Below are 20632 nucleotides of genomic sequence, written 5' to 3' on the forward strand. Positions count from 1 at the left end.
ACACACAAACACCTGTGCCTGTCAAGATTGACAATATATATATATATATACTCTTACCATATACACAGACCCTCATTTCAGCCTGATCAATGAGTAATTTGTGTTGATTCACTATTTCACTGCCTCACCCCTTTACGTAATGAGTAAGTGACCACAACATTAGTACATTGATTATGGTATAAAAGCAAGAGCTTTTAAGTTGTGTGTCAAACTGTAAAGTACTCCTTAGAAAGCTCTGTACATTTCTACAGCATTTAAATGTGTGTCCTTTAGAAGCATTTAAGCATGCCCTGGACCTTGCATGTCTGTTTATTAAATATTTTGGGGAATTTTATATGTTTGGGATCTGTTCTGAATCAGTACCTTTCTTTGAATGTTTTATCCTGTTCTCGCAGGCCCACATCTTTGGCTTGGGAAGTTCGAAAGATGTCACCAGGGCGACATGTAATGTCCAGCCCCTCGTCAGACCGTATTGTTCCATCACCTGGCGTTCGCCGTGCCCTCAATGTTGGGTAGGCCAATCCAGTTACATCCATCATACCCAGGATCACTCAAAAACATTTCCCTCAAGTACTCACAAGTAGTTTTTTCTCCAATACTAGCTCTTATATATTCTTGTGTTATTAGTCACTCTGACCACTTGATACCATATGCCATGGTAACTAATCACACATTTTTTATTTTATTTTATATATATATTTATATATATATTTATAAATGTGTGTGTAAAGTCAAATGTTTTTATGATTGATCATTGCTTTTTAATTACTCAGTACTTTTGTATAAGGATTGTTGTGAATTATGACAGACTGTTTCAGGATTTTGTTTTATAATTGTTTTCAGTCTTTGTGGATGGAAAAAAAAATCTAATTTTTTCACATGGATATTTCATAAAGAAATAAAGTTTCATAAAGTGTTTCACCTATAAAGTATTCTGGGCAAAAAAGCTATTAATTGAAAATGTTTATTCCATCCATATTCTCTGCTGTGTTAAAATATATTAAGTGTCTAAACTTGAATAGACCTAAAACAATAGATCTGATCTGGACCAGTAGATTGTGAAAAAATACAGCTAATAATGTGGTATATTGGAAAATATTACTGTATAGGAACTATATTCGTTATACTATATCATTTGCTATTGCAAAGTAAAAACTGATAATATAATGATATTAAACTTGCATAATATTATTTGGAAACTGTAGCAAATATGCTGTTCCTTGGGTCTTTTTTTTTTTTTTTTTTTTTTAATTAAACTCATTTGTGAATATTAATTCAATCACATTTTCTTTATTACTTCAAATTTAATTGAAGTCCACAATATGATCCGGATGATCTTTATAAATTTAATGGCATAAATTGTAACATTTGTTGGTTTTGCATTGCCAGTGCTTTATTAAATGAATAGTTTAACTGAACTTCACTAATGATGGGAAACCATATGCAGCCCTTAATATTTGATCAATAGTGAAGTATATTTGCTGGCACAGACCTCAATCAAATGCTCTGCAGATCAACTTTTTATTTTTATTTTCCCAAGGTTTACTCGCAATTTCAGATATAGTCAGATATATATCTGCTTGAATCTGGCCTGAACCCATTATCCTTGCCCGCAGCATGCTAATTGACACCGGTGTCTCTATTGGCAAACTGTGGCAACTCTCAACTCCTAACAGAGGAGCAAGACTTGAGGCTCCCTGCATTAGTTGTTGTTGTTTTTTATTTAAACTGATAGTGTGAAAGGAAGACAATTGATAATGCGATTTAAAATGCCACTGAATGCTCAGATGGAGAAATCAATGGCAGATATAATACATATCTTGGCCTCGCTACGAGACCGGAAAGACTACGCCCGTCTGGCAGAGGCTGGGAGGAAAAGAGTAATCGATCCGCAACAGCCTAAGCGTTTTGTTTAATGTGATTTTTGCCGGGTTCTCCTCAGGCCTGCGCTTGAGACTGTAGGGGGTGCAGATCTAAGTGTGGTTAAAGACTGCTGAAGCATGGGCATCCATGTCTGTATTACACTGTAATTGGATGCTGCAGGAAATGGATATTGATCAAGACGGAGGGCCCTCGGTCTAAAGTTTCCATTTTAGCTTGCAGTGTTTGAGGATGCCCAGTGCAACGATGCATAGCTAGAGCATTTGCGATGATTACCCATAGAAGGGGACTATTTAACAATAATGACTAAAACATTTGTATCTGTTATAATTGTGCGACTGTCGATGAAGAACACCACCTGGCTACTGTCCACTTGGGCATTTGAATCTGAGACCTCTGGTTTAAATGGTTTGTGTGTGTTTACAGGGGTCCCCCTCCCACTCTGGCTGTGGCACGTCTCACCCACACTGGACCAAGCTGGGCTGACCGAGTCAAGTGTTCCCAGTCCCTTTCTGTTCCCAGACCAAGTGTCAACATCCCTGCTGAAAAACCAGGTGAACGGATCATTTGTTTTCAAAACCAGATGTTTAAGCATTTCTGTGGTTATGTATATATCTATGTCCATCAATCCTTAGCAAAGAAAGATGCAGAGGGCTGGGAGACTGTGCAGCGTGGGCGCTCCATGAGGCCACGCTCCAACACCATGGTGGCCAAGGTAAGCCCCGTTCTGGCACATGTAAGCCCCAAAGATGACAGCGACAAGGAGAACCAGCTCATCCACCCCTCACCCCAGGAAAAATCTCAGGAGGTGAGGGAGCAAGAGCAACCTGTACCCCAAGAGCAGAGCAAAGAGACGGAAAAGACCTCCGTCATCGAGGTACTGACGTCAGCCAGCCTCACTTCATTAATTATTCAGTTCTCAGGCATAGATATGAAGACTCTGTAACATCAGAATGTTTTTGTTTGGCCACACTGTGTACATAGATACACTGTCCAGACAGGGCAGTATCAAGTGTTCAAGCATCGATTTTCTACATGTTTATCAGATTTAATGAGGTTTATTAAATATTGACGATACAATGTCCTAGATTACATTTGGACAATATGTCAAAGCCAAAAGTTCTCTTGCAAAACCTAGTGAGCTGCCATACCATCTACTTCCAACATGGGCACCTGCCTGCTAATACAGCACCTCAACTGAAATAGAACATCATTAGTGACTGATTTGGAACGCTTTGTGCAGGCAGCATCTCTTACAAATAGTACAAGACCCATAATTGATCTCAACGAGTTTGTCATTGGCATGTTGCTAAGCTAATGTCACCAGGGCCGTCCTTAGGAGGGTGCAACTGGTACAGGCGCACCGGTCCCCACGCTTGAGGGGGCCCTGCGGCGAATGGACAGAGGGGGGGACCCCCCCCCGGGACCAGATCGCAAACGGACTGAGAGGGACCCCCCAACACCCAACAAACTCATACCCCCCCCCACCCGGAACACGCTCGAAAACTAACCGAGGGGGACCCCCCCAGAGCACGATCGCGAATGGACCGAGGGGGGCCCCGCTCCCCACCTCACACCGGGCCCCGCATCAGCTAAGGACGGCTCTGAATGTCGCAATATGCCAATCGACATAAAATATCACATAGTTCAGCATTAAATAAAACATTCATCTGCCATCTTGACATCATTTTTCTTTCACTATGCTTGTTACAATGCAATGTGGTATTGTCTTCTCCAAAGAGCATGTGATGCCACCCTAGAATTTGTCCAAAATTTATTAGTAAGCAGAAAAATCAAGTTGCCTACCTTATGGAACAGCCTTCACATCCAGAGCCTTGTCTTGAAATTCTGCCTCTGTATGCAAGCTTACTAGGTTTTAGAACAGAGAATGTACTTGAGACTGTGGTGACTCAAAATGACTTGTTTGCATGTTTGTGGTTTTTGATTGTACAGTTCTTGGTATGCTATATGTTTGTTTTGAAATGCATGATATTGTGTAATTATTTAGCATGCTGTGTTTCTTTAGTTCTGTTTGTTTTCTTGCTGCTCTCGTATCTACCAAATGGTCTGTCATACAGATGCAGCAGTTAGTGCTGTGACATGCATGTTTGTGTTCATATTTGTGTGTGTATATTGCACAGCCCCCAGCAGAAAATATTGAAGAGCCAGGGCAGAGTTTCAGCGCCCCCTCTGACCCCACGCCACCCCCTACCTCTCCGCTTTTGCCGGCCCTGTGCTCGGTTTTGGATTCCGATCCAGATCCTCCTCCTGTAACCCTTTCCCAACTAGAGGAGCTGGGTACTGGGCAAGCCAAAGTAGAGCAGGGGATGGAGGGGTCGGTGTGGAAGGTCGCGGCACCACCAGCAAAAGCAGAGGCAGCGGTCTACGTTCCCCTGGCAGCGACGACACTGGAGAGCATGCTGGACCCCACAGAACTTTCCACCGTGAGTGCTGAGAGACACAGTCCAGGGTCAGGACTGCCGCCTAAACAAAGTCAATCCCAAAAACCTCCAGGCGAGGCAGGATTACCCCCCTCCCTCCTCCTTTCTCTCAGCAAGTTATATGTATGTGTGTGCTGGCAGGGGTGAACTAGTATCACTGCGAGTAGAGAACAGGAAGGCCCAGTGTTTATAGAGAGTTGCCACAGTTGCTCAAGTTTTTTATTTTAGGCTTGTCAAGTGTCCCCTGCACCAGTCAGACAACCTGACTGATTTTCTCCCCATGGGCTGTCATTGACCTTGACCTCCCTTTGAGCCTTGACCTCCCAAAATCTTGCTACATTCAAATATGCCACTACACATGCCCCTTTTCCAGCAAAAGGGGCTGTTCCTGGTGCATCTGCAGATCTCCCTCACAAACCTGAGCCCCTCTGACCAATTATATTGGAGGTTCCTATTTGGAAAGTAACAGTTTTGGTGCCATTTCTTTCAGCTCACAACCACCCTTGTTCTGCACAGAACAGGGCCAGATTGTTTGTGGAAAAGAGGTGACAAAATTTACAGATTCCAGGTTAGAATCCAAGTACACTAATTAAATTTCTGTCCAGCAACCAACTAGCTGCAAAATGTTTTGCTTGAACCTTTTTTGCTCGAAGTTCAAGACAATTAATTGGTTTAACTACTTGACCTACAGACGTAGGCCAAATGGCTTTTCTTCAGATAGGATGGCTGTAGAAGTGAGAAGGCGACTCCTGTTTTGGCATTCTGCTCGTCTCCTGTCTCGCTCTTGTAAGAGAAACCTCCAAGGGGTTAATTAAGGCTAGACCCACAGCATTTTCTGTGAGCTACCGGCTTCCATTACTCAACGGGTGTTGGCCTCTGTACAAAACCCAGTCTGAAACAATGGAGATGGATGAGATTTAAACACCCAGACAGGAGCACAATCTCAGTCGAGCCGGAATCCGGAATCATTGCTTCCGAGGTCCAGACACCACCTCTCTGGGTGGGTCAGATAAGCCCTGCTCTGTTTAGACTCCAGATCTAAGACCAGCAGGCGTGCTGTTGAGAGAAATCCAGCTCTTATTATGCTCGTTAGCATGACGTCTGACACTGATTTCAGTGCAGCCCTGGCCGTCTCCATCTTCTCCCACGGCCATCTGAAATTGGCACTCGGCATACTGTTCACTCGTCAGGTTCTGAAAGCGGGGGTCAAGTGTTGTGGCCTGTGATGGCGGTGGGTAGGATACTTTTTCCAAAATATTTTGGCAATTTAGCAGTCATCACGAGTCATGAAGACCCACAGGTGCACCTGTGGAAGGAATGTATAAGCAAAAATGTGCCCCTCAACAAATCCCCCCTTTGTTACCACCCTAAAATTGGAATAAACCCCTTCTGCCTACAGGTAACTATTCTCCAGAACACTAGAGTCACCTGATGGCATTTTGCAAAACAGGCTGCACAGGGTTTTTGGCCATCTTAAAGAGATAGTAATATGGTATTAATTTTATTTTGTGCAGGTCTTTAAGTCTTAAATTTAATTGTACAAATCCTGCAGATACCCTGTATTTAGTGGGCGGGGGTAGCATTTTAATTTAGATAAGAGTATTTTAATATATCAACAGTAATTAATTGATTTCAGTTCTTTTCAATTTTCATCCTGCTGCCCCCTTGTAAGTTTTCTTAAGCCTCTGTTGAGAACTACTGTTGTGAATGGACCCAATCAAAACAAATTGAACAAACTACTATATTTATATAAATTTAGTTATAATTAATAAAGTAAATACATTTATTAATTATTATAATATTTTTTAATTATTTACATGAATGTATACTTATACACATGCATGTATTATATACATTTATATAGATAAACTTATTTATATTTATTTACATGATTATATTGTCATCTTATTTAAAATCTTTGATATGTGCAACACAATTGTTTGCAAAACATTCCAAGTTAACCCCTTTTGCCAATTGAAGTGAACTATAGATTCTTTTAATCTTTGTTTAATAATCGCCTTTTAATCGTGACTATATTCACAACACAACATGGCCTCTCATACCTTATTGCTTAAATTTGTTCTATCATACCAAATAAGAACTCCTTCCCATCTCCTCGTCCTTATTGTGGTTGTGCTGCATGATTTCGTTATGCTTCCCCATGCGTGGTTTTTGTGATTGATTATGTTTATGGCGTGTGCCAGTATTATGATTTCATTTTATCTCCGTTCAGTTTCTAACAAAATCTTTTGCATTTGTTAAGTTTTGTGGTGTGCAGGCTTTCAGCAAACATTGAAATTTGGTTGCATTTCAGAAATCTGAGTCTAGCCTAATTTCAGATGAAGTGCTGAAATGATTGCACCATGTCTTAATTGAAGTTGTGCTGCCTGGGCATGAACTCAAAAGCCTGGTGTGGCGGTCTTGGCACTGTACGGCACTTTTTGTGCCTCTGTTTGGTGTGGTGACTTCAGTGACCGTTTTGTGCCTGTTGTCAGCCCCAATCCATGGCTGAAGTTTTGGCTAAGAAGGAAGAGCTGGCCGACCGCCTGGAAAAAGCTAACGAAGAGGCAATCGCAAGTGCCATCGCAGAAGAGGAGCAGCTGACGCGGGAGATCCAAGCGGAGAACAACGAACTGGAGACCGACAACGAGAGCGACTTCTCTGTAAGTCAACAATTATCCCTAGTGGTTTATATGGCTGATGTAATTACAACAACATCAATCTTCTTTGCTCTTTTATGTGTGTTTTCTGAATTTAGTGTCATTTTTATTTTGCTCTCTTAAAGGCAAGTATCGGGAGTGGAAGTTGTGGCTTGAGTTTAGACTGGAGCGAGATGCTAGCTGATTATGAAGGTAATGATGCGAATAACATGCATTGCTAACTGTATGTATAAGTCTAAGTTAATTCTGTTTATTTAATGACCGAAAATGAAATGGCCAGAATTGCTGGAATGAAATGAATATTTATTTTTACACAATATTTTCTGGAAAATTTGCCTTCTAATGATTAAACTTTGACTTAACCTGAATTACCTATTACTTTTTACCTTAAATTTTTTTCTATTCATGTAAAATAACAACCGCTACTTTTATTTGCTGTCATATTTTGTTATTTTTTGAAGGATATATGCTTGTATAGACTTGTATAGAAATTGCAGTTAAGCAAATGACATAAAAAGCATCACTCACAACTGGATGCTGATGATCTCAAAATGACTAGTATGATATCGGTCTAACAGGTCTTGTAAATGTGTTATATTGCATCACTTGCTTTTCTGACAGCTCGAGAGCCCTGGCGTCAGAGCACCTCCTGGGGTGACATGGTGGAGGAGGAGCCGGCCCGCCCGCCGGGACATGGCATTCACATGCACGAGAAGCTGTCCTCTCCTTCACGCAAACGGTAACAAAGTCACATAGTCCCATTTCATGCAGAGTAATGTTACAGAACAATCCTTCTGTTATAAAGCTTACATCTTTTTTGCAAAGAAAAGATTGTCTTTAAAATGGTAATATTACTGGTTGAAGTGTAATTTCCGAACAGAATTGCAAAAAGTTTTTAAAACCATTTTTGAAATTCTTCTATTGTTAAGGAAAACAGTTAGTCCTGTCCCCAAACTCACACCATTGTGTGATACAATACTGTGTAAATGAAATTAGACATTGTATGGAATCCAGTTTCTGCCACAGAATAAAAAAAACTGTAAAAAGTTTGCAACTTTGTCTCACAGCTCTGACTTTATTTCTCGTGATTGAGAGTTTGTTGCAAACCTGACTTTTTTTTTTTTTTTTCCTCCCCTCAAAATTACGAGATGTAAACTGATATTCTTAGAAGAAAGAAAAAATAAATCAAATCCTGTGGCGTTGACTAGGCTTGCCGCGATAGACGGTGCTGACGGTGATACCGGTGTTAAGCCGCAACACCGGTTACGTCACTTGCCCACCGCGTCACCGACCCCCACCGTCGTTTTGATTTTTTTTTTGTAATAAAAATAATTTAGTTCAGTTAGAAAACAGACACTACAATAGTGAAAGTAAAATGTGCACGGCGCTTTTAAGCTAAAAGCGAAGGCAAGCGAGGAAAAGAGGAAAATTCTAACGAACAATTGCTTTACTCCGAATTGCCGCTATTTTAAAGTGAAAGTAAAATGGGCACACCGCTTTTACAAGCTATTTAAAAGCGAAGGAAAGCTAGAAAAAGAGGGAACGCCCTGCCCCCGCGGTGATACCGGTATTACCGGTGTTGTCACACGCCGATTAACCGGTGGGAAAATTTTTTGTGAATTGTGAGAAAGTAACTTCGAATCTAAGAAAAAAAAGTCCGAATTGCAACAAATGTAAAAACATATTTCTTAGGGTTGTCAATTTAATTGGTTAATTTAGTGTATTATATAAAAAAAATTATATTAAAATAAATTTTTTAAAATCCTTTATGCCCATTTTCACACAAATCATTTAGTTTGATTTTGACATGCCATGAATTTTGTAATGACTATCGTAATGTTTTCATCTGCCACAATGACGTACTGCCTTTGAATGATCTTCATTTGAGGGCATTTATTAGAGAATTAGAATTTTATACTTTTTAATGCTTAATACTTTGTGATGAATTAATCTGCATATCATGTACATCGATTAAAAATGTATTGACAATGGGCTTTGCTGTTTGTTGTCAGAACCATTGCAGAGTCGAAGAAAAAACATGAAGAGAAACAACTTAAAGCCCAGCAGCTCCGAGACAAACTGAGAGAGGAAAAGACCCACAAGCTGCAGAAACTTTTGGAAAGGGTATGTTTTTCCCTTGAACACCTATAGACACAGCTCATTTCGCCTCGGCCACAGGGGAAAATCCTATTCGCATAGATGTTGAAAGAATCACTTAACAGCCATTTTAGTCGTTCAGGGGGATTCACTCTTGGTGAGACTCATAAATCTGATGTTGGTGACTCTGTAGAAAATGTTTGTTTTTGTTCTACTCCATTCTTGTCGGATGAGGGAGATCTAAGACAATATTGAGTATTTATATATCTGCACTTGAAGTGGACCACTAACATGTGTTATTCACACCCCTGACAAGTCTGACTTCTGCAGACTGTTTTGTCGGGATTTGATCTTTGTACGTGTCCCTTTCTTTCTCAGGAGAAGGAGGTGAGGAAGTGGAAAGAGGAGCTGTTGGATCAGAGGAGGAGGATGATGGAGGAGAAGCTGCTTCATGCTGAATTCAAGCGAGAGCTTCAACTCCAGGCCATCGTGAAGAAAGCACAGGAAGAGGAGGCGAAGGTCAACTTACGAGGCTACAACTGATATTTTTTTTTAAGCGTGATTCAAGTGCAAACTTGAATGTATTCCTCAGAAAATGTTCGAATGTGGTTCATTTTTTATTAGGAAAGAATATTTTTCTGTTTATGATTTGTGTAGGTGAATGAGATCGCATTCATCAACACTCTGGAAGCCCAGAACAAGAGACACGACGTTCTGGCAAAACTAAACGAATACGAACAACGGCTTAATGAGCTGCAGGAGGAACGTCAGCGGAGACAGGAAGAAAAGCAAGCGAGGGATGAAGCCGTTCAGGTATAAAGCTTTGTTCTTTTTATTTATTTGTTTAATGCGCTAAATGTGTAACTATATGATTAATTGATTTTTCAGGAGCGTAAGCGGGCCTTGGAGGCGGAGCGGCAGGCGCGGGTGGAGGAGCTTCTGGTGAAGAGACGGGAACAAGAGGCCAGAATTGAGCAACAGCGGCAGGAGAAGGAGAGGGCGAGGGAAGACGCAGCGCGAGAGAGAGCCAGGTCAGCATCACGTCCTGCCAAACGGACCAGAATCCTGATTCAACTAAACACAAGGACAGAAAGGACCAGGGCAAAGAACTCAAGGCTTTGAGAAACTGCATGATTTAGGGAATGTTTTTGTGTAACCCTTAACCAAAATATACACTACCTTTCAAAAGTTTGGAGTCAGTAACAACCCTCTACGCACACCTTAGCAATATAATCGCCATTGGCTAGTACATTTTTTTGTTTACTCGCCAGACTGATATACTATTTTACACACAGACACACACACACACACACACACGTTTACTTAGCTATCTAAATGGGGACATTACATAGACTTCTATTGTTTTTATATACAGATAGTTATACACATTTTAACCTAAACCCACCCCTAACCCTACCCCTCACTCGCAATGTAGAGGGTTGAGTAAGATTCAATACTTTTATTCAGGAAAGGAGCTTTACATTTTTGTTACAAAAGATTTCTATCTCAAACAAATGCTGTTCTTTTAAACTTTCTATTCATGAAAGAATCCTAAAAACAATCTTGAAAAATAAATTGCCACTGTTTCCACAAAAATATGAAGCAGCACAACTGTTTTCAACACTGATAATAATAAGAAATATTTCTTGAGCAGCAAATCAGCGTATTAGAATGGTGTCTGAAGGATCATGTGACACTGAAAACTGATCACAGAAAAACCCCAGAAAACTGTTATTTTAAATTGTAATATTTCACTATATTCCTATTTTTACTTTATTTTTGATCAAATAAATGCAACCTTGGTGAGCTTAAGAGACAAAAACATTAAGAAATATTTACTGACCCCGTAGTTTTGAACGGTAGTGTATGTTGTTTCTTGCATTAGGACTGTAACAGGAAAGTTGAACTAGGTAAGACGTAAAAGACTTAACACTTTGAATTCTTGGGCTGTTTGATAATAATGTAAAGGTCACATAAACCTTTTATAGATTGAATACTTTGAGATCTATATGGGCTAGATGTGATGTCTTTTTGCATGTCCTATCTGAATGTTGTTTTTGTCTTTGCTGTACACACCATAGGGACCGTGAGGAGCGTTTGGCTGCTCTCAGTGCGGCTCAGCAGGAAGCCATGGAGGAACTCCAGAAGAAAATCCAGATGAAGGTAAACTATCATAAGTAATCTTCTGACTCCATTTTTAACGTCTTATCCCCTTTTTCAAAAATCCTGTAAAACCCTTGGACAAAACAATGTGTTGTATTTGCTTGTTCAAATCTACAAATATCAAGTAAAACAAGACTAAAACTAAATCAAAATTTGCTGTCAACCTTTTCAGCATGACGAGAGCAGCCGTAGACACATGGAGCAGATCGAGCAGAGGAAAGAAAAGGCCGCTGAGCTGAGCAGCGGAAGACACGCAAACACGGACTACGCCCCCAAACTCACCCCTTATGAACGGAAGAAGCAATGCTCGCTCTGTAACGTTGTGGTAGGTACTGCATTATGGGATTCTCTCTCATCTCTTTGATTGGTATTAATGCATTCAGGGCCATCGGCGTTGGGACAACTAGGAATACTGTCCCGGTCCAAGATCAGGAACATTTGAGCCACTCTAAACATGAGTTCAGAGATTCCTGCAAGGATGCACAGTGTGTCTTTGTTGCTTTGCCAGGCAGAGTACAAAAAATCACAGACTACAAGGTGATTCAGAGGATTTTCATAGAGAATGCATGGAAATGAGAATTTAACTGCATTAATTAAACATGAACTCTGGGCGGAGATTAATAGCTGGGCGTGATTATGCTTTTCAAGCAACGGCCAACAAATCTTTGAGTGGCCGCATTTATCTCTGACGCGCCCTGCTTTTACTGCAACTGGGGCCAGACACCTTGGAGCTTCAAACTGACATCAGATTAAGCGCTGGGGAGAATGAAATCTTGTTAAAAATGTCAGATGACCTTGGCCAGGCTCTGACACCAGAGATCATCTTTAGGTCAGCGGGAAGCACTCTAGTTAATGACATTATACACAGACTGTCCTGTGTGGGCTTGACTCCAGGACTCAAAGGAGACAAACAACACCAGCATCCAGATACTGTTGTCCTCACCTGCTATAGGGAAAAACTTTCCTACTTTTCTGTTTAATTCTAGCACTGATTTTTCACTTAGGTGACTTTCACGCAAAGCAACTTTCAGGTTCAGTCCTCTTGGAGTAATGTGAGGTTTAAGTGTTAGCTCAACCAAAAAATGAAAATTGTCATCATTTACTCAACCTTATGTTGTTTAAACCTGTGTGACTTACATTCTCCTATGGAACACAAAAAAGATTTTGCATAAGATTTTCCCATTTCCTTTATGTCCTTTGGGCTCCATTGACTTTCATAGTATAGACAAAACTAGCTGAAGCATTCTTTAGAATATCTTTTTTTTTTTCTTTCACAGAAGTAAGTCATATAGGTTTTTTTTGTGACTTACATTCTTCTATGGAACACAAAAAAGATTGAAAAATTCAAGTTGCATAAGATTTTCCCATTTCCTTTATGTCCTTTGGGCTCCATTGACTTTCATAGTATAGACAAAACTAGCTGAAGCATTCTTCAGAATATCTTTTTTTTTTTTCTTTCACAGAAGTAAGTCATATAGGTTTTTTTAATTGATAAGAAAGTAAGTAAATGATTTATGGGTGAACTGTTCCTTCATCAGTCTTGATCAAGGGCACAGTAGTGATAGTTTATGCATTACCTTTTCTGGGGTTTGAACCCACAACCTTTTATTATAAGAAAAGTTCACCCATAAATGAACATTTTCATTTATTTATATTTTTATGTTATTTTTATTTCCCCTCAAGTTGTTCCAAACCTGTGTGAATGACTTTCTTCTATGGAGTACAATAAAAGAGTATTAAAACATTGTTACACGTCATGTTGTATAGATTAATTTCACTTTGCCTTTTTAAAGCTTAAAAAATTTTGGGTCCCATTGACTTTAATAATATGGACATTATGTACTAAACTGTTTTTTTTAGTTATTTTGATCAAGGGCACGATTGTGGATAGTTCTTGCATCACCTTTTCTGAGATTCGAACCCACAACCTTTCAGTTATTGGAAAAGTTCTTTCCAGGCAGGTTATATAGATTAATTTCACACTACCTTTGTAATTTTGGAGTTAAAATAACTGTATTTTTAAATATATTTTGATCATGGGCACAATTGTGGATAGTTCATACATCACTTTTTTTGAGGTTTGAACCAACAACCTTTTTGGTTATCGTAAAAGTTCCCCGAAACTGAAAATTGCCATAATTTATTCACCATCATATCATTCCATCATGGTTTTTGAACTATATGAAGGTGAGTAAATGATTTTTGGGAGCACTATTACTTTAACTGTCTTGAGTCAGTGCACAATAATTATCAACTTTTCTGGGGTTTGAACCCCACAACCTTATGGCTTATTGAAAAAGTTCACCCAAAAATAAAAATTCTGTCATCATGAAGCTACACCGCCCCAGTTTCTCATGATGAACAGAACCATTATATGAATAATAGAGACATTCAGTAGAGTCATATATGCTTTCACATCACCTCTTGAGTTTTCAGGACAGGTGAGCTGCCCTACAAACTCAAGAGGTGATATTCGAGCTGATGAAAAACAGTGCTTGGGGCGCCGATACATTCAAAACTGAGCTGTCAAAGCTCTTTGGTCATTTTAGTTATTGGTTATTCACCAGTGTTTACTGATTTTCTGCCTCTTATGAGAGGTGTCTGTCAGCTCTGCAGATGTCCGTCAGGATCAAGGGATCATATTTAGCTTTAAAGGGTTGGAACATATGTCTTGATACCTGAGAACTGTCAGGCCGTGAATGATGCCGAAGCGTATTGTGCGGGAGATTGGTATGTTTCAGGCCCATGGCTTTATAGTTGGCGAATCGCCTCACATGATCTCCGACCTCTGTGATTGTGTTGCAGATCACTTCTGAGGTCCACCTGTTCAGTCACATTAAGGGGAAGAGGCACCAGCAGGCAGTGCGTGACAGCAGCAGCATTCAAGGGCGGGAGCTGTCCGACGAGGAGGTGGTGAGTCTCCCCCACTAAAAAACCACACAGAAGAAACCAGGGTCTCCCGTAGTGAAAATGGAGAGAGTTTTGATAGAAATGCAAATTAAAATGTATAAATTGCATGTACTTTTAAATATGAAAGTGACTTAATGTCCTAATATACTTAATGAAAATAAAATAAAATGATTTTTAAAAGGCCAAAATTAGTTTGATTTTTAATAATTAAAAAATTCTAAACAATTTTAATATACAAATAATTAAATTTGTAATACTTTTTAATATTTAACATGACAAATTGAAACTTTTTTATTTACGTTATACATTTGTAATTTTTTTAAACACATAAAAACAAAAATCTAATAATTCAATTTGCTGCAAAAAAAAAATCCAGTTCTTAATTATTGTCATTGTATACATGTTTGTTTGCTTTTGTATATATTTTATTAACAATAATTCTGGATTAAATGTGCTTTTTTTTTATTTATTTAAATTTTTTTAAATTAAAAGAAATTATAAATTATTATAAATCAGACATACAATTATTATACAGTTCTTTGATTTTATTGTAAATGATCTTATTTTTCTTTTTTTTTTTAAATGTCAGTATTTTTTCAATTATTATAAATGATACATACAATTACATAAAGCAAACAAAATGTATGAATTGTTACATTTATTACTCATTAAATTTATTGAAAGCTTAAAGCATTATTTGAATATTTAAAGGTACTTTATGTAAATAATTTCACTCTTGCCCATGTTTCTCACACAAGCAGTACGCACACACTCCATTCAAGTTCATTTTTACAGGATACATTTCATTTTATGACTTTGCACATCATTTTTCATGTCCTTAAAGGTTGAGGGGAACAGCACCAACTTTCCCATATTTTCCCTAGTTTGTGGGACCGTAAAAGGCTACAACCGAATCAACGCTAATAGTGTTTGTGTATATGGCGCGGGGTGAGATCACCCTGCCTTGTCTCTGGGCTTGACAGAGTGCCTTACCTCTGAACGCCGCTCGTTAAATGTGGGATCTCTCACCGCAATATGAGATTGGCTTTCACACTGGGCTTCTTTGTACGGCTGACAACTGTTGATGCTATATGTCGCACCTTTGGCCCCTGGACCTCCTTCATTCGAACCTTTTTTCAGCGAGTAATATTTAAACCCCCACTGCTACCTCTAAATCATTAGGCTTGGCTGCTGCCACCTATTTCTCTGCCTGACAGTGTGATAAACACTCAGCCGAGCCACCGCACCACGTCTCGCAACTGTGCGACATGAGACTTAATGAGGCCTCTCTAGATTGTGGAGCTTGATGTATTTAATTGAATTAACCGTTCACGTGGAACTAGTTTTTAAACAACTGTCATTTGGTTTACGTAAAAAAGGAAACCGCCGTTTACCTGTGATTTATGCGACACAATCTATAACAGTCAGCGAAATTAGCAAAACTGGAAACTTCATGGTGTCTGAACTGTAAATTTGTCGTAGAGTTCATTACCGTGTCCTTGGTTCTTAATGGAAAAGAACACGTTGCTTATATTCCTTCATCTATAGAAGTTTATAAGGTATATATGTCTGAATGTTCAATATTGGGAATTCGTTCACATTTTAAGGAAACCTGACCGCGGGACTTGTTTGGATAGTCTTGTCATGGACGCCATGGTGCTTCTTATTTATGTCTCTGCTCATTTTGGTGCGCAGTATTTCATTCATGCAATCGCCTACTATTTTCCAGTCGGCACTTCCATAATTCTTGCCGTTATGAAAGATTTTTAATTAAAACTAAGATGGTTGGCTGATCCGTGCAGAGGTCACAACATAGTTTTTCAGCGGAAGCGGGTCCAGAGCCTCTGTCTGTCCTCTTATTTAGCCATATTTCGCTATTTAAAAGACTCCGAGTTAAATTGAAAATACAGCGATTATCAACAGCAATGGATCAGTGCGGCTGCGGGACACTTGGATTGCCTCTCAGACTCTATATTATCCTTTATTGGTTGTCATCTGTTCTGGTTTAATGTGATATATCTCTCTAGACCCCTTGTGTTTGACACATAAGAGTTTTATTTATCCTCAAACTTTGACGCCAGATCAAGAAACACAGCTGAACGTTCGGTTATTCCAGCTAAAATATCACACAGCTTGGAGTCACGGCCTAGTGGTTGGCACACAAGTGCTCATGTGAGACATTGGATTTAAGGCCAGACTTGTGTTGTGTACAGATACTTTAATTGCCATTAAAAAGTAATATAAAAATTATGAAATGAATATAACAAAATAATATATTAGTATTTGATATGTACAAATATATTTTGGGTTTTATTAATATATTATATGTAAAATATTTTTATTTTTATATTATCTATTTTTCTAGAATATTAGAATATAGAATATTAAAAAAGTATATACTCGCATATTAAACATTAAAATATATATGCATATCTCCGTATTTAATATGGTTAATTCATATATTTGTATACTATTTATTAGAATATTATATTATAAAAATAAAAGGTATATACACGTATATTAAACATTAAAAATGTATATCTCAGTATTTAATATTTGTAAATTAATATATTATATTTTTATACTATTTATTTGAATAATATTCTATTATTAAAATAAAAGGTATATACACATATTAAACATTCAAATAAATGTATATCTCAGTGCTTAAATATTTGTAAATAATATATATATATATGTATGTGTATATAAATATATTATTTATTTGAATAATATTCTAGAAAAAAGAAAGTGTGTGTGTGTGAGAATGTATGCATGTATATATTTAATATAATTTATGTATTATATAACCTATTTGTATTACCTATTTTTCTAGAATATTATGCAAATAAAAAGTATGTGCACTTATTATATATATTAAACATATATACACTTTGTATACACTGTGTGTATTCTTTTAATTATAATAATATTCTAGAAAGATAATATAAAGCATGAAATTGTAAAACGTATAATTATCTTTGTGAGATTACAAAATTATGAAACAATATAAATATTACATTAATTTAACATTACATTTAATATGTCATGCTATTATTATTGTTGTATATTAGTATATGTGTATATTAACCAGTCCTTTCCTTTAGTGTTAACACGACAAAGTTGTTTTGTCGTCCTCTGAACTTTTTGTTTTTTTTTTTACAACAAAGACATCATTTCAAATGATGCATCTGAAGTTAGAATGTAATCCTGCAAGGGATGCACGAGTCAAGGTGTTTTTTTTTTTTTTTTTGTGGGTTGCTGGTTAGTTACCTTATACCTCCTGTCTTTACATTGTACCTGAATGACAAACAGCTGTCCGTTTCACATTGGGGGAAAGCCATCTTTTGCCGGCTCTTTTGTGTCACACAAAAGAGTGGAGGATGGGGACATGTATCAGTGTGACAGTGAGAGCTTCATCACGGCCCCTGAGCAGTGGCGGAGGTGTGATGTTTTGAGTGCTCTCTCATTACGCCCCACAGAAAGCACTGTGGTTTTTTGGGTGTTCTAGCCCACGGGCTGGTCTCTCTCACTTTTTATATCCCACTCGCACGCCTCCTATTATCACCGTCTGCAAGTGGACACCGGTCCATCACCTGTCCATCCATGAATTTGATAGGTCGTCATATGTCACATTGTCCTCTTTCTGTAGCATCAATTTTTTATGTCATTCTAAGGAAAGCATCACTATTAATATTACTTATACTTGGAGTTTGGGCTTTTTCATGTGCTAATGTTCATCAAAGTGATCTGAAAATTTCCACCTGCCAAAACATTCTCACAGACTTGAGTCATTTAGATCATCTAAATATGAAAAGTACTTTCTACCTTTCACATTTGTATTATTAAACAGACTCTTAAAAAGGTCTTAAAAAGTGAATTTGCCCTTCCACATATTAAGGACTTAAAAGCTTTTAAATCAGAGGATAAAGTCTTAATTTCATAAAGTCATGACATTAAATGTTGCATGCACTGCAAAAATATTAGATCTTTCTCTGTTTTTTTTTTTTGTCTTGTTTTTCTAATACAAATATCTAAACACCCTTAAATCAAGATAAATGTACTCTAGATGCAAAATCAAGATATGAAGTAGTGCTGGGCAGTATGACCAAAAATTTATATCACGGTATTTTTCAAAATTATACCGGTTTCACGGTACATGACGGTATTTTTTTTTCATGCATGACCGGGTGTTAACCATATTTTCTACTGATTAAGAGAGGAAATACTGCAGTATATTGACTTAGAATGCCCTATTTTACTATCATGATGAGTGAATATTGTCAAAAAAATACCACACTAAATAGTGACTAAACACGACCCCTTTGAATACATGTTAAGCAGGAGTCACTCTCATTTATAATCGCGGCATCGTCTGATAAAATCAACATGCATCTACACTAAAGAGCAGCTATGCTGTTGTTTTGGTTATATTACTTCTTTGTCTCATGCAGCGCACTGCCTGCGTCTGAGTAACAAACTAAAAAAAAACAACAAACAAAAAAGTGCATGTGATATTAACAGACGAACTACGCTCATATTTATAATTCCAAACAATCAGTAAGCGACAGGTGCTAGGAAACGCTGTTTTGTACTCATTTATTGACGAGTCGGCTGCGGTGCGGCCAACTGAAAGCGCTGCTTCTCTGCCGCTCACTGCACAGAACAGACGCCGAGAGAGGTGACACTTCTCCGGGAAAGTCAGACCTCGCGTTCGCGGGACAGCACTGGCGAAATCTTCCAACTGAACCATAGCTAAGGTTTATCCAAAAAAGTCGCTAGGTTTGTCAGTATGAATATTCTATGGAAAAAAGCCACTAAAAGGGTCTGAAAGTTGCTAAATCTAGTGCTAAAGTCGCGCTCGTGTGTGTGAGACGCGGGAGCTGATGGCAGGGGGCGGTGGATATTTGTGGCGGTCAATGTGGATATTGTGGATGAGTTCTTCTGTCATCACGTTCTATTAGCGCTTCAGTTTCGGAACTTTCACGCTTAGTAACACATACAGCTGTTCCCTCACCACAGTGCAACAGTGAAAAGGGACCCCTTTCAAACAGTGTCGCGTTCCGAACGTTGTTTAAGCGACATACTGCGTATTGCGGTATTTTAAAAATTCATATCATAACAAAAATAAACACCGGTATTCGGTATGAAACGGTATACCGCCCAGCACTAATATGAAGTCTAGTTTTCTGAGAAGTTGAACAAAATTAAGTGAGTTTGTGTTTAAATATCTGTCAGAGGAGTATGAAAACGTGTTTTCCTTTTGAATTAAGTTTATTTTTCTTAGCCCGTTAGCTTTTATTTGTTTATTTTTAATGATAAACTCATTAATTTTGATCAATTTTGCAGAAAACAAGACTTCTTATGGCATTTTTCTTCACAATGTATCTTGATTTAAGAATCTTTGGACATTTGAACTGAAAAACAAGGCAAAAATATTGAGGAAGAACATCACTCTTTTCCACTGTGATCAGAAGATAAAGTTAAAGTTATTTCCATATTTTAGTGTTTGTGAGCAGAGCTGTTCAAGCCTTACGCATTTTTGTAAAATGAATTCAGAATTAATAAAGAGATCTGTTATAGGTTGCAACCATATTGGCGTACTGTTACCTTCAATTTATTCCTTAAATTTTCTTTACTTGGTCTTAAAAAGTCTTAAAATTACTTTCATGAAACCCTGTTAAAAAAAGTGTACATTAAAATTTAGTTCAGGTAAGTTTTGTTTTGTCAGCGTAGATCCAGAGCAGTGGCATTATGATATGATTTTCTCTTAAAATATATTCTTAAACGAAATTCAGTTTGAGTCTCAAATTGTCGAAGCAATTGACTGTTGCCATAATGGTTTCCCATTCTTTGGTTCACTCGCACATTACAAGCTTAGCTCCAGTCCTGATCTCCTCACAGATCTGTTTTTGTGGTGCTCCCCTCTCCTCCAAACCCCTCTTTATAATCTCAAGATGGTGCACGTCTTTGAGGTGTTACAGAAACAATCCCATTAAGTGAACGGCAGACGAACTGGATCGCCTTTCAGAGAGATTACTCAACAGATGCCTCTCTGGCCACCGGGAGGCAATGGTTATGACTGCAGGGTCGACTCCTGTTCCCCAGGGACTCGGGTTGGAAGCCCCGTCAAGCACACACACAATAACTCGTCCACTTGAAACACTATATGATGCAAATGTACAGATTTCAAACGGAGGTCCATGAGGCAATTTGTCACATTTGTCTCAAAGTAATTCATTAAGGACAGGTGTCAAGCATTCGAGGCTGTGGTCGTTAAAACTTTGTTATTGTTCGCTTCGTTATTGTTCAACCTCGTGAAGCGCTGTTGGAAGAAACCGAGAGACGATGTTTATTCAGATATACTGTACTCTCCAAACAAATCCCTAAATATTGAGTACATGACTAACATATACTTTCCCCAGGAACTAGGGACCGGTACTCGGTGTGTTTCCACCGCAGGAACCAGGATCTAAATAA

The 20632-nt window shown here is 38.3% G+C and overlaps 1 protein-coding gene across 1 annotated transcript in view; it reads left to right on the forward strand.

Annotated features, from left to right (window-relative positions):
• LOC107739079 (S phase cyclin A-associated protein in the endoplasmic reticulum-like) overlaps window positions 1-20632 on the forward strand; it is a 119348-nt gene that overhangs the window by 21850 nt on the left and 76866 nt on the right. The window contains exons 6-19 of the mRNA XM_016551061.1: window positions 396-512; window positions 2308-2435; window positions 2517-2758; window positions 4023-4325; window positions 6818-6985; window positions 7108-7174; window positions 7604-7721; window positions 8995-9106; window positions 9458-9598; window positions 9737-9892; window positions 9968-10110; window positions 11161-11242; window positions 11415-11567; window positions 14048-14155. Coding sequence (XP_016406547.1) covers window positions 396-512; window positions 2308-2435; window positions 2517-2758; window positions 4023-4325; window positions 6818-6985; window positions 7108-7174; window positions 7604-7721; window positions 8995-9106; window positions 9458-9598; window positions 9737-9892; window positions 9968-10110; window positions 11161-11242; window positions 11415-11567; window positions 14048-14155 — 2038 coding nt within the window. The remainder of the gene's footprint in view (window positions 1-395; window positions 513-2307; window positions 2436-2516; window positions 2759-4022; window positions 4326-6817; window positions 6986-7107; window positions 7175-7603; window positions 7722-8994; window positions 9107-9457; window positions 9599-9736; window positions 9893-9967; window positions 10111-11160; window positions 11243-11414; window positions 11568-14047; window positions 14156-20632) is intronic.

This window comes from Sinocyclocheilus rhinocerous, unplaced genomic scaffold (assembly GCF_001515625.1).
Source record: "Sinocyclocheilus rhinocerous isolate Xijiao unplaced genomic scaffold, SAMN03320098_v1.1 scaffold675, whole genome shotgun sequence".
Lineage (NCBI taxonomy): Eukaryota > Metazoa > Chordata > Actinopteri > Cypriniformes > Cyprinidae > Sinocyclocheilus > Sinocyclocheilus rhinocerous.